The sequence below is a fragment of the Anas acuta genome, chromosome 2 (assembly GCF_963932015.1).
Source record: "Anas acuta chromosome 2, bAnaAcu1.1, whole genome shotgun sequence".
Classification (NCBI taxonomy): domain Eukaryota; kingdom Metazoa; phylum Chordata; class Aves; order Anseriformes; family Anatidae; genus Anas; species Anas acuta.
The window spans coordinates 141,726,966-141,743,323 of NC_088980.1; the positions used below are offsets into that span (position 1 = coordinate 141,726,966).

Consider the following 16,358-nt stretch of genomic DNA (forward strand, 5'->3'; position numbering starts at 1 on the left):
ATATATGCAATAGGTGTGTACTCAAAATAATGCTTGCTGTGCGTATATGTATGTCTGCATTTATTTTAATTGTTTTGTAAGCTTCTAGAATTATTAACCTTTTTAGTTCTTCCCAGTAACATGTTCTCCGATATGAAGAGATGAACAGCTTTAAGAAAAGATGAAAGTTTAATATAATGACATGTAATAACATTTTCCAAAAGCTGCATGCTTTTTGGCAAAATACCAGGTACCTGCATAGCCATATAGAAAGACTTTATTTCTGTTCTCTATTCCCCAAAATATTTATGCATTTTACAATATAGAGTCAGTGGCCTTTCATAGGAAATATCTCAAAGAATAAATATATAAATGTATCATAAAGTATAAACATAATATAAAAATATAAGATATAGTATATAAAATAATATAAAATTTATAAAAATATAAATATATTTTTAATATAAAATAAATTAAATAAATTAAAATATAAATATATTTTTTAACCAAGTCTCTTCTCATTGCCAAATCCAGTAGGCAAAAGTTAGGTTTCCTCTTTTGGGCATTTTGAATTGATAGTTATTGGTGTACAATAGTTTATTTTCTACCAAGTAATGATGAGTGAGTTCCTAAAGAAACAGTGGTTTCAGAGTGAGGATTATAGGTTAAGGTATACTCAGATGCAAACTCTTACTTTCTCAGGAATCTTCTAATGGATATATTTTCACACACACACTCTCTCTTGCTCTTGCTCTCTCTCTCATTAAGTAGCCTTATAATCCATCCAAAATAGTGTCTGCTTTATGTTTTAATTTCAAGCAGTACAGCTTCCACTGTGTATTTGGATATTTCACTGTATTAATGGTAAAGGAATGGACGGAATAAGGAGTCTGAGTATGACTATGGGTCAATCACTTTATCTTATAAATGTAGAGGTTGAAGGAAAACATGGTGGAGAAGCCTTTCGGCAACTCAGCTATGGCTCATGATTACATAATGTTACTTCAGTCCCCTATTGTCAGTGGGCAACAGGCATAAGAGGCGAGTACGAACAGGCACTTCCTGAATGTATCTCAGACCCTGCAGTTTGGGCTCTGGGAAGTAACAGAACTGTGCATTCTAGGAGGTACCAGAATAGCAGGGTTGGTGGAAAATACCAGAATTGCCTTATCTGAACCATAGCCAGGATGGAAAAGTACTGATTAAGAGTAGATTGCCTCAGAGTCCTATAAAGAGTGGTCCCAAGTGAAAAGCCCCTTGAGCTCTCCAAGGACTGCAGCACATGACACATTTGATCTCCCTCTAAGCTGGAATGCATCTCAGTGGTACCACTGAGAGGATGCACATCTTAGGGTTGACCCTTTGAAGAACAAGCTTGTCCACAGGCAAACACCAACAAGGAAGCAGGGATACCCCTGAGGGGATGTGCATCTCAGGGCTGACCCTTTGAGGAACAAACTCATCTGCAGACAAACACTGACAATGGAGTAGGGTGAGTAATTTATTCTAGGGGGTGGTTTGGAAGCATGCAGCTACCTACCAGGACCCTGCAACAAGTCTCAGGTGAAACTTGTCATTCTCAAATTTTTAAATAAGTCACTGTTTCTTTGTAGCAAATTCTGTTAAAATCATTGTATTAAATTGGCTGATGATCAAATGCTGATGAAGTGCTGTTAAAATCATACAATTTAACGTTGTTATTTGTAAAATGAATCCTCAATTGCCGCTACATTAAAGTTGTGTAAAAATCTATTCTGCAGCAACATTGTATTGGGTTTATGTGGCAAGGTTTTGGTAGACAGAGTGCTGTAGGGGTGGACTCTGTGAGCAGAGCCCAGAAACTGCCCCGTGATAAATAAGGCCAAGTTCCAAGTAGCTCCAAAATGGGAGCTGGTATCTTTGCTACAACCCTTGGAATCCTCCACACACGGAAAGATGGATCTAGCCTTTAAACAGGCTACAGACCATGGAGAGGAGCATAAGGTGGAGCAGGTTTTCTGGCAGGAACATTGCCCATGGTTTATACATAATGGAGCAGTCTGTTCCTGAAGAACTGCACCCCATAGTACGGATCCATACTGGAACAATTCTTGAATAACTGCAACCTGTGGAAAGAACCCCACACTGGAGTGGAGGAGGGCGGAGCACCAGAGACAGCGTTATGAATTGGCCACAGCCTTCCTGTTCCCATCTGCCTGCACTGTTCAGGGGAGGAGGAGGTAGAACGATCAAGAGTGAAGCTGACTCTGGAAAGAATTCTGGTGAGGGAAAAGTGTTTTTGGTTTGTTCTCACTATCTTTGGTTTGGTCTCACTATCCTGCTCTGTTCTTAATTGACAAGAAATTACCCCAAGCTGGTCACCGGTAAGCAATCTATATGTCCTCATCTCAACCCCCAAGTGTTTTTGATTGTATTTTCTCCTGCTGTCCTGATGAGGAGGGGGAGTGAGAGAGTGGTGCTGTGGGCACCCTGGCAGCCAGCCAAAGTCAAATGATCATACATATAAGTTAACTATTATTAACAATGGTTTAATACTTTTAGAAACACACTATACTACAGTCTGTAATAATATTTCAAATATATTTAATATTTTAAAGAAAAAATGTTTTATCTCTACACACTTAATTTTCGTTTTTCTTGTTTCACTTCACACTTCACAATTTTAAACACAATCTTATGCAAATTAACAGAGTAATTACAGAGTATTTGGTGAACAATATCATAAACATGTCTACTACAGGGGATTTTTTTTTCCTAGTACTGGTTTTATAGCTGTTGATTACAAAGATTTAAGGGAACTGATTAGTGTTAAAATAAAAGCGCAAGTCTTGTCTCTTTGTTTATGGTGTAAATATAAGCATACCTCCATTAACTTTTTCTTTACCTACTCAAAGGAGTTGTGTAAGCGTGATGGCTCATGAAAAAAGTGTACTGAAAACAACAACAACAACAACAACAATCTGCTATATCTTATCTGAATGATCACTTAAGAAAGGTTTCTTACACAGAAGTCTAGCCAGAACAGCAGAGCAGTCCCTTTACAGAAAAAAATCAAAGAACAAGTAGGACAACTTGCTCCCATGCCCTTGGCAATTAATGATTTTCATTCTGTAATCATAGAATCATAGAATGGCTTGGGTTGAAAGGGATATTAAAGATCATCGAACTTTAATCCTCCTGCCACAGGCCACCTACTAGATCAGGTTGGTCAAGTCGCCATCCAGCCAGGCTTTGAACACCTCCAGAATTGGGCATCCACAACTTCTCTTGGCAAACTGTTCCAGTGCCTCACTGCCCTCTGAGTGAAGAATTTCCTCCTAACATCTAATCTAAAACTCTCCTCGTTCAGTTCAAAACCACCACCCTTCATCCTGTCATTATCTGTCTCTGTAAATAAAGTAGTTCTCCATCTTTAAATCCCATGCAACACTACAGGCTTGGGACAGAGTGCCTCGAAACTGTACAAATGAAAACGACCCAGGGGTGTTTGTCGATGCTTGCCTGAATATGAGCCAGCAGTGTGCCCAGGCTCGTGTGTGTGCCAAGCATTCTGGCTTGAATCAGGAATAGATAAGCCAGCAGGACCAGGAAGGTGATTGTCCCCATTCTCTGCTCTGGTACACACCTTGAGTACTGTGTTCAGTTTTGAGACCCGCACTATAAGAAGGACATCAAGGATGTCCTGGAATATGTACAGAGAAGGGCTACAAAGCAAGTAAAAGGCCTGGAACACAACACCTGTGAGGAGCAACTGGGGTTGTTTAGTCTGGAGAAGAGGAGGCTCAGGGGAGACCTTATTGCTCTTTCCAACTACCTGAAAGGAAGTTGTGGGGAGCTGGGGGTTGAACTCTTTTCACAAATAACTAGTGATTGGACTAGAGGGAATAGCCTCAAGCTGTGCCAGGGAAGGTTTAGGATAGAAATTAAAGAATCACAGAATCACAGAATTGTAGGGGTTGGGAGGGACCTCAAGAAATCATCGGGTCCAACCCCCCTGCCAAAGCAGGTTCCCTACAGCAGGTTGCTCAGGTAGGCATCCAGATGGGCCTTGAATATCTCCAGAGAAGGAGAATCCACAACTACCCTGGGCGGCCTGTTCCACTGCTCTGTCACCCTCACCATGAAGAAATTCGTTCGCATGTTGGTGCAGAGCTTTCTGTGATCCATTTTTTGTCATTATCCGTTGTCCTGCCCCCATAAACCACTGAAAAGAGGTTGGCCAAATCCCTCTGTCTCTCACACTTAAGGTATTTGTAAATATTAATAAGATCCCCTCTCAGTCTTCTTTTCTCAAGTTTGAACAGACCCAGGTCTCTCAGCCTTTCCTCATAGAGAAGATGCTCCAGAAGATGCCTTGTGTTATCTTTGTGGCCCTCTGCTGGACTCTTTCCAGGAGATCTCTGTCTTTTTTATTGTATGAGGAAATTTCTTTTAGGAGAGATTTCTTATCAGAAAGAGTAGTCAGGCATTGGAACAGGTTGCCCAGGAATGAGGTGGAGTCATCGTCCCTGGGGGTATTTAAGGAAAGTTTGGACCTCGTGCTTAGGGACATGGTTTAATGGGTGACATTTGTAGTAGGGTGATGGTTAGATGATCTTGAAGGTCTTTTCCAACCTTAATGATTCTATGACCCCTGTAGGTATTGAAAGGCCTCAATGGAGTCTCCCAGAGCCTTCTCTTCTCTAGGCTGAATGTGCCCAGATCTCTCAGCCTGTACTTAGAGGAGAGGTGCTTCAGCCCTCTGATCATCTTTGTAGCCCTCCTCTGGACCACAGGTCCACATCTTTCTTATGCTGGGGGCCCCAAACCTGGATGCAGTACTCTAGGTGGGGCCAATCACCTCCCTCAACCTGGTGTTCTTTTGATGCAGCTGAGGACACAGTCAGCCTTCTGTCCCATCTGGGGTGCCACGCTGGGTGGATGAGGGAAAGGCTGTGGATGTGGTCTACCTTGACTTCAGCAAGGCTTTTGCCACCGTCTCCCACAGCATTCTCCTCAAGAAACTGGCTGCTCTTGGCTTGGACTGGTGCACGCTTCGTTGGGTTAGAAACTGGCTGGATAGCCGGGCCCAAAGAGTCGTGGTGAATGGAGTCAAGTCCAGTTGGAGGCCAGTCACTAGTGGCGTTCCCCAGGGCTCAGTGCTGGGGTCGGTCCTCTTTAACATCTTCATCGATGATCTGGATGAGGGCATTGAGTGCACCCTCAGTAAGTTCGCAGATGACACCAAGCTAGGTGCGTGTGTTGATCTGCTCAAGGGTAGGAAGGCTCTGCAGGAGGATCTGGATAGGCTGCACCGATGGGCTGAGGTCAACTGCATGAAGTTTAACAAGGCCAAGTGCCGGGTCCTCCACCTGGGGTGCAATAACCCCAAGCAGAGCTACAGGCTGGGAGATGAGTGGTTGGAGAGCTGCCAGGCAGAGAAAGACCTGGGAGTGTGTGTTGGGTCTGTCTGAGCTGGAGTCACCTTTTCCCTGCAGCAGCCCACACAGTGCTGTGCTCTGCACTCGTAGCTGGAACAGCACTGATATCACTCCAGTGTTGTGTCTATTGCTGCATAGTGCTGGCACAGCATCAGGACTCCTTTCAAGCCCCCAGGAGCCATCAGGCTGGGGGTGGGCAAGTGATGGGGAGGGGACATTGCCGGGGCAGCTGACCTAAACCAACCAAAGGGATATTCCATAACACCTGATGTCACACTCAGCAATAATAAAAGGGGGGGCTCTCGTGGGGGAGGGGGCTGTTCCTCCTGAAAAACCACTACGTGTTTTGAGGCCCTGCTTCCCAGGACATGGCCGAACACCGCTCATTGATGGGAAGTAGAGAATAATTTTTTTTTCCTCTCTCTCTGTGCTTCCGCGCGGACTGACTGTTTCTTTTGTTTCTGTTTTTCCTCCCTATTCCCTTTCCCTTTAATTAAACTTTTCTCATCTCAAACCTCGAGTTCTCTGTGTTGTATTTTCTCCCCCTTCCTCTTTGAGGAGAGGGGAGTGAGAGAGCGGTTGTGATGGAGCTCGGCTGCCCACCTGAGTAAAACCACCAGAGTGATGGTTAATAGTCGGCTGAATATGAGTCAGCAGTGTGCTCACGTGGCCAAGAAGGCCAACAGCATCCTGGCTTGCATAAGAAACAGTGTGACCAGCAGGGCTAGGGAGGTGATCGTCCCCCTGTACTCGAGGCCACACCTCGAGTACTGTGTTCAGTTTTGGGCCCCTCGCTACAAGAAGGACATCGAGGTGCTTGAGTGGGTCCAGAGAAGGACGACGAAGCTGGTGAGTGGCCTGGAGAACAAGTCCTATGAGGAGCGGCTGAGGGAGCTGGGCTTGTTCAGCCTTGAGAAGAGGAGGCTCAGGGGCAACCTTATTGCTCTCTACAGGTACCTTAAAGGAGGCTGTAGCGAGGTGGGGGTTGGTCTGTTCTCCCACGTGCCTGGTGACAGGATGAGGGGGAATGGGCTTAAGTTGTGCCAGGGGAGTTTTAGGTTGGATGTTAGGAAGAACTTCTTTACCGAAAGGGTTGTTAGGCATTGGAACAGGCTGCCCAGGGAAGTGGTGGAGTCACCATCCCTGGAAGTCTTTAAAAGACGTTTAGATGTAGAGCTTAGGGATATGGTTTAGTGGGGACTGTTAGTGTTAGGTCAGAGGTTGGACTCGATGATCTTGAGGTCTCTTCCAACCTAGAAATTCTGTGATTCTCTGATTCTGGGTTGCAGGTGCACACTGCTGGTTCATGGCGAGTCTTTCATTCATGAGAACCCCCAAGCCTCTCTCTGCAGGGCTGCTCTCAGTGAGCTCTTTTCCCAGTCTGTACTCTTGTCTGGGATTGCCTCAACCCAGGTGCAGCACCTTGCACTTGGACTTGATGAACCTGTCCAGGTCCCTTTGAATGACATCTCTTCCATAATAATATCATTTAACTAGTCATAATTCAAATTTAAAATTAGTAGGGATAAATTTCTTTTACATCAAAATGTCATTCTCAAAGTTTCTGGCTGAAGCCATTTCTTAAGATGAGAAAGATTAAGATCAGATTTCTGAGGCTTAATTCTGCAACAAATTATTTAGTGATTATAAGTCATCCTGGGTTTGTATCTTCACTGTATCTCTGCTTCTTTTCCATCACCTCATTAAATCCTTTGCCATCTTCAAAGCATGAAGACAACGTATTAACTGTAAACTTAATTCTCTGTTGCAGATACATTATATTTAAGAAAGTCAACCATACTAAGACTCTGCAAGCCTCTTGCAGAAAACTGCAAAATCAAGCATCAGTCCAGCACATTAAATTTATGAAATATTGGAAGGACTTAGATATGAGTGCTCTTAGTAACAAAACTACAATGAAAAATCAATTAATGTGCAGTAACTGCAGTCAACTCAAAATGCAGTTATTACTATACATGTAGATATTATTGTAAAAAAGTCTGATCCTGACCTGAGGTACATTTAGACATGAATTTGTTCTTTCTACTGAAAACAATTTTGTTTGTTTGTTTGTTTGTTTTGTTTACTTGTTGTTTGTTTTTTTCCTAGAAACATATTTTGTTTGGTTGCTTTTTTTGATAAAGGTAAAAATGTTAAATACCACAGGTGGAAAGATGGGCATTAATGAATATTAGGCTTCTAACAAGTTTTTTGTGCTTTTCAAAATCTTCTTTTATTTGCTTGTGAATGATAGTTGAAGAACTGAGAATATAATCAAGAATTCTAGATTTGTACTGAAAAAAATGGAAGAAATATGCTAATGAATGTTCCAACTGCTTTAATCAAAATCTTGAAATACAAATACTATAAACACAAAAATACTTCTTACCTGCATCAAATAGATAAGCAAATTCTGGTTCTTACTAAATGTATTTAACATACTTGAGCAATATTAAATAATATAAATTAGAGTACCTAGAAATTCAACCTTATTTTAACCTATCTTTTCTAAATAAAAGTAATCCAGGAATATATGTGCTTCAGTCTTTTATATTCCTCTGGATTCAAATCTGTAAGAATATAGTCAATAATGGTTAATATATATTTGCTTTTTTTTTTTTTTTTCTATTTCTAATATTACTCAGTCTGACTATACAAATAATTGGCTGACAAGTCATGGTTTCAAAAGGCCACACTGGTATGCAATTACCACATTAGAATCATAGCTTTACTGTGTAAAAAGTGCCTTAAAATTCCTCCTGTAAAGTTAGTGATCAATATTGCATAACTGATGAAAAAGCTGTCGTATTGTATTGCAGAATAATAAATAGCAATATTAAGCTTTTCTGTGCAGCCTTCCATCCTTAAAGGTATCACATCCTAAAAGGTTTCAGCAGAGCACAAGTCAGAGCAAATTAAACCAAATGTCAATCTCAGGGCCAAAACAAAGGTATTTCCTCTGACATTTCAGTTTTTAGGTAAACATTACTTTGGGAGATGATACAGTTGCAGGCACCCTTTTCCAAACTCCTAATAATGCAAATTTTGTCATATGACCTTTAGGTCATATGACAAAGGAGTGTAAGACTCCTTTGTCAAGACTCTCACTTCCTTCCTCATATGCATCCAGTCTTCAGAATGGTCTGTAATCACTGAAGTGATATGGTATGTAATTGTGTACTTATGCCCCTAAGATTAGAAATTAATATTTCTTGTTGCAAACATAATTAAGAATGTTTCTGTTGATTTAAAATGTTATGGTGTGGAATTGGTTTTTTGGTTTTCTTTTAAACACATCTTACAAAAAACAGCACATATGAATATATTAAGTAGTGATTTCTTATTTTAAAAAAAAAAAAGAGGGAGAGAGAGGGAGAGAAATCATGGCATAGACATTTTATGACAATATGTGATACTGTTATCTATGTCTTTCAGATAGAGATCATTTGAAGTCTGCACTCACATATTTCTGAGGACTGAACAACTGACTATAAAGAAATTTAGCAATATTTTTTAGTGGTCAAGAAGTTATTTATTCTGTTCGGAACAAGGTATAACACTCAGTCATAAATGTGATTTTCCATTACAGGCCTTTTGTAATTTTGTGAACAGTTGTTGCTTATTACAATAAAATAAAAAATAAAATTAATTAAATAAATAAACTATAGTTGGTGCAGCTAGGAGAAATTATTTATCATCATCTCTGTCATGGGAATATTGCATTTGCATATGTTAATTACATCCTGTTCTTAACATCCACCATGAAATGCCAAGTAGCTTAGCATATTAGCCTGAATAATTTTTGCATGTGTTTATTAAAAAAAATAATAAAAAAATGGTTCGCTTCCCACACTTATTAGAGATACCCAAGGTCATCTTGAATAATGACTTCAACCAAAATCAAGTCATGCATCATGATTAATCCTATAGGACTACGCCATAAAAAAATATTTGGTGCATAAAGGTGCACCTGCAGAAATATTAGCTCTCTGCACTGAATAGATTTTGGAAAACTATTCCTCTATGATCATGAAAGCCTTTATTCTGCTTTTACGTAGCTCCAAAATCAAGTTATTAACTTTCAGTGTCTGTAGACACTCATATTTTCTAGTTTTGCACATTCCCAAGAAGGCATGTTTTGACAGACTAATTCATTAGCTAGCTCATGCTGAAGCCTGACCAGACCCAGAACACCGGTGTTCCTCAATAAATATTTCCTATGGCACTTGATGTAGCAGATGTTTGGGATGACTTTAAGCATGCTCAGAAAACAATTGCCCTTTCAATATCACAGAACCCTGGCCTACATTTTCTTTCTAATTATGAGTGGGATTTTTTTTTCCCCATATTTTATCTAAGAAGCTATACCTTAGAACAAGACCCTTAACCACTCTATCTAAATGGATCCCTCACCCTCACCTACAGTCTCTCAGGAATAGGTGTTAAACTATTAGAAGTTTTTGAGAATAGGTACAGAGATGGCACTCCATTCTCCTCTTTTGAGGAGAATCTTTTTTTTTTTTTTTTTTTTAACTATTCAAAGTAAGTATCGGTATTTATTGCAACAAGGAAGTCTGATTTTGTACTGGTGTATATCAGTTTCACACTGATACCAAGTTTTTCCATATTATTTATCTAATTGTTTTCTTAATGTAAATGATCAAATATTATTGGCAACAAAATTCTTTTTAAAAAGCAAAAAAAGCTCTTCTATGCTCTTTGAACTATCTTTATGAGACCAATTTTGCATATTGGAAAGCATGTCCCTTGAGCCCTGATAGACATTTGGAGTGTCAAACATTATTTGTACCTCTCTTCTGTCCTACTTAGCTCCAAACATAGGCAAAATGAAAATACCCTTTAATAATATTTTTCTTTTTCACTTTCTGAGGTGCCTCACTCCCCCCTATGACTAAATATGACTCACAGGATAGAAGATCCTCAATTCTAAATAAATATGAAAAGTATAAAGGTTTAGACAATGATAGTCAATTTTTAAACAAACTTCTTTACTGCCTTGATAACTAAAGTTTAGATCAAAATACTTCAGTGATAAAGGGTGTTCAGGTTCTCAGAAAAAAAAAAAAAGAAAAAAAAAGTATATTCAGGTTCTCAGAACAAATAGTAAAATGGAAAAAATAACACAAAACAAACTGACGTGTATTGTATACCAATTTTATTACAACACTGAGAGTTTTATGGAGTTTCAAAAATATAGTTGGCAGCATGGAAGACTATCAATTCTCGACTAAGCAATTTTTTTATTTAGGTCAGACTGGACAGTTGTCAGGCTCAAAAATGCAGCTCACAAAATGCTTCAGCCAGCTCCACGTAGTTGGAAGCTAATCTACTGTTATTGTCTTTCTAACTGTTAAGTGAATGTTCTGTTTTTCTTGAGTTAAATTCCCCCCAAATGGAAAGCATTGATTATATGGTAAAATACACATATAATACATCACAGCAACATATTTATGAATCTTCATCAACTCTGAACTGGAGAAAAAGCAATAAAAGAAATGTAAGTGAAAACTACAAAGCCAAGGATTTTTTAATGGATCTTAAGTTGTGACAGCCTATCTTAAGAAAGTAGGGGACACACCATCTTTAAAATAAGGCCTTGTTCATCCAGAAACAAACAAACAAACAAAAACAGCAAACAAACCAACCCTTGTCAAAAAAATATTGGTTTTGTAATTTTGCATTTTCATGTTCTTTACTGGTTAGTTATTTGATACGAGTTTTGTACTAAATATAGAATATGTGAAAATAGGTGTTTTTTCTTTTGGTTGTATTTGTTGTTGGTGGTGGTGGTTTGTTTTTTTCTGTACTGGTTATAAATTGCTGGAAAGCGTTAAAATCATATCAGGAAAATTGTGATCAAATCTTTTCTCAGTATCTAATTCTGAAAATTCTTGTGCTTGAGATAGTGGTAATATTACCAAAAGCCAAGAGGTTACTGAAATCAGTATTGTTCATGGAATATTTCATGTATTAATAGAATTATTCATATCTATAAAAGTTTGAAGGATTGGATGTTTGCTGCAATTCCAGGCTGAATTTTTAAAGGGACCACATGTCCAACAGGTTTAATCATGAAATCACAGAAAGGCAGACATTGGAAGGGACCTCCAGAGGTCTCCTTGTCCAACCTCCCTGCTCAAGCAGGTTGCCCAGGATGATGTCCAGGCATCTTTTGATTTACCTCCAAGAATGAAGACTCCACAGCTTCTCTGGACAACCTGTGCCAGTATTCCCACCCACACAGTAATCAAGTGTTTCTTGATAATCAGACAGGACCTCCTATGTTTCAGTTTGTGCCCATTGTCATGTTACTGGGCATCACTGATAAGAGCCTTGCTCCATCCTCTTTCCAAACTCATTTCAAATATTTGTACACACAGATGAGATCCTGCCCAAGCAGGACCCTGCCCAAAACCCTTTTCTAGGCAAGAGAGTCTCAACCTTTCCTCATAGGAGTGATGCTCCAGTCCCTTCATGATCTTCATCACCCTTTGTTGGACTACCTCCATGAGCTCCATGACTCTCCTATACTGAGGAGTCCAGAACAGGACACTACTCCAGATGTGACCTTACTAGTGCTGAAGGTACAGGCAAAGGATCATCTTCTAGAAATACCTTTATCTAATGCATCCCAGGATACCGTTAGCCTTATTACTTATTTTAGCCTTTTTTACTATTTATTTAGCCTTATTTACTGCAAATGATGTGATGTTGAATAAATACAATATTTTATTTATATGGTTAAAAAAGCAGTAATAAGAAAAAGAAACAAAAATACATTGTGGCATTCAGAGTATATTTACTACTGTATTTAAATAAATGTCTATGGCATGATATCTATATATGATATCCTGTAAATTAGCTAATTCAAGAATTCACACAGACATAGAGAACAGCACTACTATTCACCTCTATACTCAATAACAACTTAGCAATACTTATCCAATGGCATTAACATTTTGCAGCAATATTTATCTAGAGTTAATAAACATATAACTGGAAAGAGCTTTTGTTCTAAACAAGAGATTAATTAAAATTGTTTTTTCTAATTTCGTACTCTTTCTTCCGTGCAACAAAGCAAGAATAAAAGTAGCAAATTTAACAAATGAAAAATTGTTCTTACCATGACAACTGGGCAGAGCCCTGTTCCATCCAGGTCTTCCATCATCTCCCATGATACAAGTTAGTGTAGAATATCCTTGAAGAACATAACCTGCATCGCAGTAATAAGTGACAGTTGAGCCCAGTTTATAATCCATTCCAAGCCTCGTTCCATTCATTATATTTCCAGGATCAAAGCAAGACTCACGTAGTTTTGCTATAAAAGAAAAACATGTAAAGAAAATTCTGAATATAATCTAAAATATCACATGATTTCTAGAATTCTCTCAAGGTCTTCTTTGACCACCCTGTAGTCACATAATGCACTCTTTACTTTTATTTATTTTTTATTTTTTAAGAATCCCTCCCTTTTACATCAATTTCCCATGACTGTAGTCATCTTTCCTTTATTTTAAAGACTGGGTACATTGCTATATAATGACCCAAGCCATATCTCTTATATTTTTCCCAGATAATTCCCAGATTGCCATTACAAGAACTATTTATCCAGAGATCACTGTGAACAATGATGTAGTTATCCAGTTGGATGAAGTCAGATCTTATGGTCAGGAAGGAAGACTGAGGAAGATGTTGGCCTGCTGCTGAATGGGGCAGGTGCCCTGTTGACAAAGGATACAGAGAAGGCAGAGTTGCTTTTTATTTCCTTCAGTTTTTACTGCTAAGATCAGCCCTCAGGAATCTCAGACCCTGGAGACAAGAGAGGAAGTACAGAGAAAGGAATACTTTCCCTTGGTTGAAGAGGATCGGATCAGAGATTATTTAAGCAAACCTGACAAATCCATGGGCCCTGATGGAATGCACCCACATGTACTGAAGGAGCTGGCCAATGTTATTGCTAGGCCCCTGTCCATCATCTTTGAAAGGTTGTAGGCAACAGAAGAGGTGCTTGAGGATGGGAATAAAGCCAATGTCATCCAGTCCTCAAAAAGGGCAAGAAGAAGAGCCAGAAATCTACAGGCCAGTCAGCCTCACCTCCATCCCTGGAAAGGTGATGGAGCAGCTCATCCTGGAGGTCATCTCCAAGCATGTGGAGGATAAGAATGTGATTAGGAGTAGTCAGCATGGATTCGCCATGGGAAAATCATGCTTAACCAATACAATAGCCTTCTATGATGAGATGACTAGCTGGGTAGATGAGGGGAGAGCAGTGGATGTGGTCTACTTTGACTTCAACAAGGCCCTTGACACTGTTTCCTGTAACATCCTCATAGACAAGCTCAGGAAGTGCAGCCCAGATGATCTGACAGTGAGGTGGATTGATAACTGGATGGATGGCAGAGCTCAGAGTGCTGTGCCTAGCAGTGTGGAGTCTAATTGGAGGCCTGGAGGCCTGTTGGAGATCTGTAGGCCTGTTGGAGGTGGTGTGTCCCAGACCGGGTCCAGTTTTGTTCAACTTATGTTGAACAGTGATCCTGACAACGCAATGGAGTGCACCCTAAGCAAGTTTGCCAACAATACAAACCTTGGAGAAATGGCTTATACCCCAGACGGCTGTGCTGCCATTCAGAGAGACCTTAACAGGCTGGAAGGTTGGGATGAGAGGAACCTCATGAAGTTGAACAAGGGCAAGTGCAGGGTCCTGCACCTAGAAAGAAATAACCCCAAGCACCAGTACAGGTTGGGAGCGGACCTGCTGGAGAACAGCTCTGTGGAGAGGGACCTGGGAATCCTGGTGGACAGCAGACTGACCATGAGCCAGAAATGTGCCCTTGTGGCCAAGCAGGCCAACGGTATCCTGGGGTGCATTCAGAACAAGGGAGGTAATCCTCCCCATCTACTCAGCCCTGGTGAGATCTTACCTATGCTGTGTCCAGTTCTGGGCTCCCCAGTACAAGAAGGACATTGAACTTCTGGAGCGAGTCCAGAGGAGGGCTACGAATAAGTTTGGAGGACTGGAGTACCATCAGGACCCACAGATGTATCTTATAAGGTCCCATGGACATGTGCACCTTTGGGTTCCTTAGATGGTCTTGAACCAGATCTGCTTCTACACAGGGAAGTTCATTATTCTTCCAGTCCCTCCCTTTGCCTTCTGGGACCTGGGCCATGTGTCTGGAGCTATTGTCAATGAAGACTAAGACAAAATAGTCATTATGTAACAGCCTTCTCCATGTCCCAGATGACCATGTCTCCCATTTCCTTCTGGAGAGGGCCCACAATTTCCCTAGTCTTTCTTTTATGACCAGTGTACCTACAAAACCCTTTCTTATCGCCCTTGATGTCCATGGCCAAATTTAATTCTAAAAGGGCTTTGGTTTTCCTAAGCTGATCCCTGGCTGCTTGGACAATCTCTCTCTATCCCTCCACACTGATGTTTTAGTGGTTGCTGAGCAGTGCTTACACTAAGTCAATGTCTTCAGTTTCTCATACTGACCTGCCAGAGAGGAGGTTGGGGGTGCAAAAGAACAAAAGAAGCTGGGAGGGGACAGAACCAGAACTGTCCAAATTGATTTTCCATACTGTACAACATCATGTAGAACAATAATACTGGGAGGGTTGGCCAGGAGGGCAGCTACTGATCAGGGACTGTCAGAGCATCATTTGGCCAGTGTAGAGCATTCATTGTGAATCACTTGTTTTCTGCATATATATGTATTAACCTGTATTTATATATAACAGGGAGGAGGAGCGAGTGAATGGGTCTGTGGTGCCTAGCTCCCTGCCAGATTAAACCACAGCATTTCAATGAACTTACATACTGGTTGACTTAGGTGCTTCCTAACTCTTTCTTACTCCACTATGGATAAAGCTACACTCCAACAAACCCTTCTAGTATGCTCAGGGAGGACTGGGGACAAAATATGCCTGAGGTAAAAAGGTATTAGGTACCACAAACTTTTCTTGTTCCTATGCATTGAGTCCCTAGCCCACTGAGCAACGGACCACCATATTCACATAATCATAGACTCATTAAGGTTGGAAAAGACCTCCAAGATCATCTGGTCCGACAAATAAAGGTTTTCTTAAAAGTTTCTTATTGTTTTCAATTTACTATAAGGCCATCCTTGACCATCACGGCACTGATCATTTCTCTGTTAAGTGAGTAACTATTCCAGCAGAATTTCAGAATTTCCAGAATTTACCCTGGTCAGCTACAGTGTCACCTGCATCAAGAAATTGTAACAAACACAGTCAAGAGATGCCCTGAAGTAGCTATTGGAGTAATTAAAATCCCCCAAGATTACCAAGGCTAAATTTCTTCCAGATATGTGTTTTTTTTCTTGGCCAACTAGTCTGTACTAATCATCTACAACAACACTATCTGTAGTTACTTTCCTCAATAATCCAATCATTCTCTGTTCTTGAAAATGCAGAACACAAAACAACAGCTCTTACTCAAAGTAGTTTAAAACTTGCAAGTGTACACCTTAAACAAATTCTTCCTCTGCCTCGTTTATTGTATGTCACACCATTAACTGCTTAGTACATTGCCTGCCCAGTCACGCATTATGAGTTCAAAAGACACTAGGTTCATAAAGCATTCTGTTAAGAGTTTTTTCCTTATTAATGTAATTACTATTTTTGGCTAAGTTAACTGTATGTCACTTTTCTATTGCAGATGTCATACTTACAATGTTTTAATATTTACAATCCACTAATGACAATATTAGAATAAAACAGATAGTACCAGAGTCATGTAGGTGAAAATATTTCTTTCTAAATGTAAAAGCTGTCCTATTCAAATTATAGTTTGAATTTTTGTTTTAGTTTTCAAATGTTCATTCATTGTTGCTTGATTTTTTGCTTTAAATATGAGGATGTTTACTAAATTATTCCAGATTCTTAAACATGTAGACACAGACTGGAAATAAACAA

The 16,358-nt window shown here is 40.0% G+C and overlaps 1 protein-coding gene across 1 annotated transcript in view; it reads right to left on the minus strand.

Moving 5' to 3' along the window:
• CSMD3 (CUB and Sushi multiple domains 3) overlaps window positions 1-16,358 on the minus strand; it is a 668,812-nt gene that overhangs the window by 190,939 nt on the left and 461,515 nt on the right. The window contains 1 exon segment of the mRNA XM_068672527.1: window positions 12,544-12,738. Within this exon segment, the coding sequence (XP_068528628.1) occupies window positions 12,544-12,738 (195 nt within the window).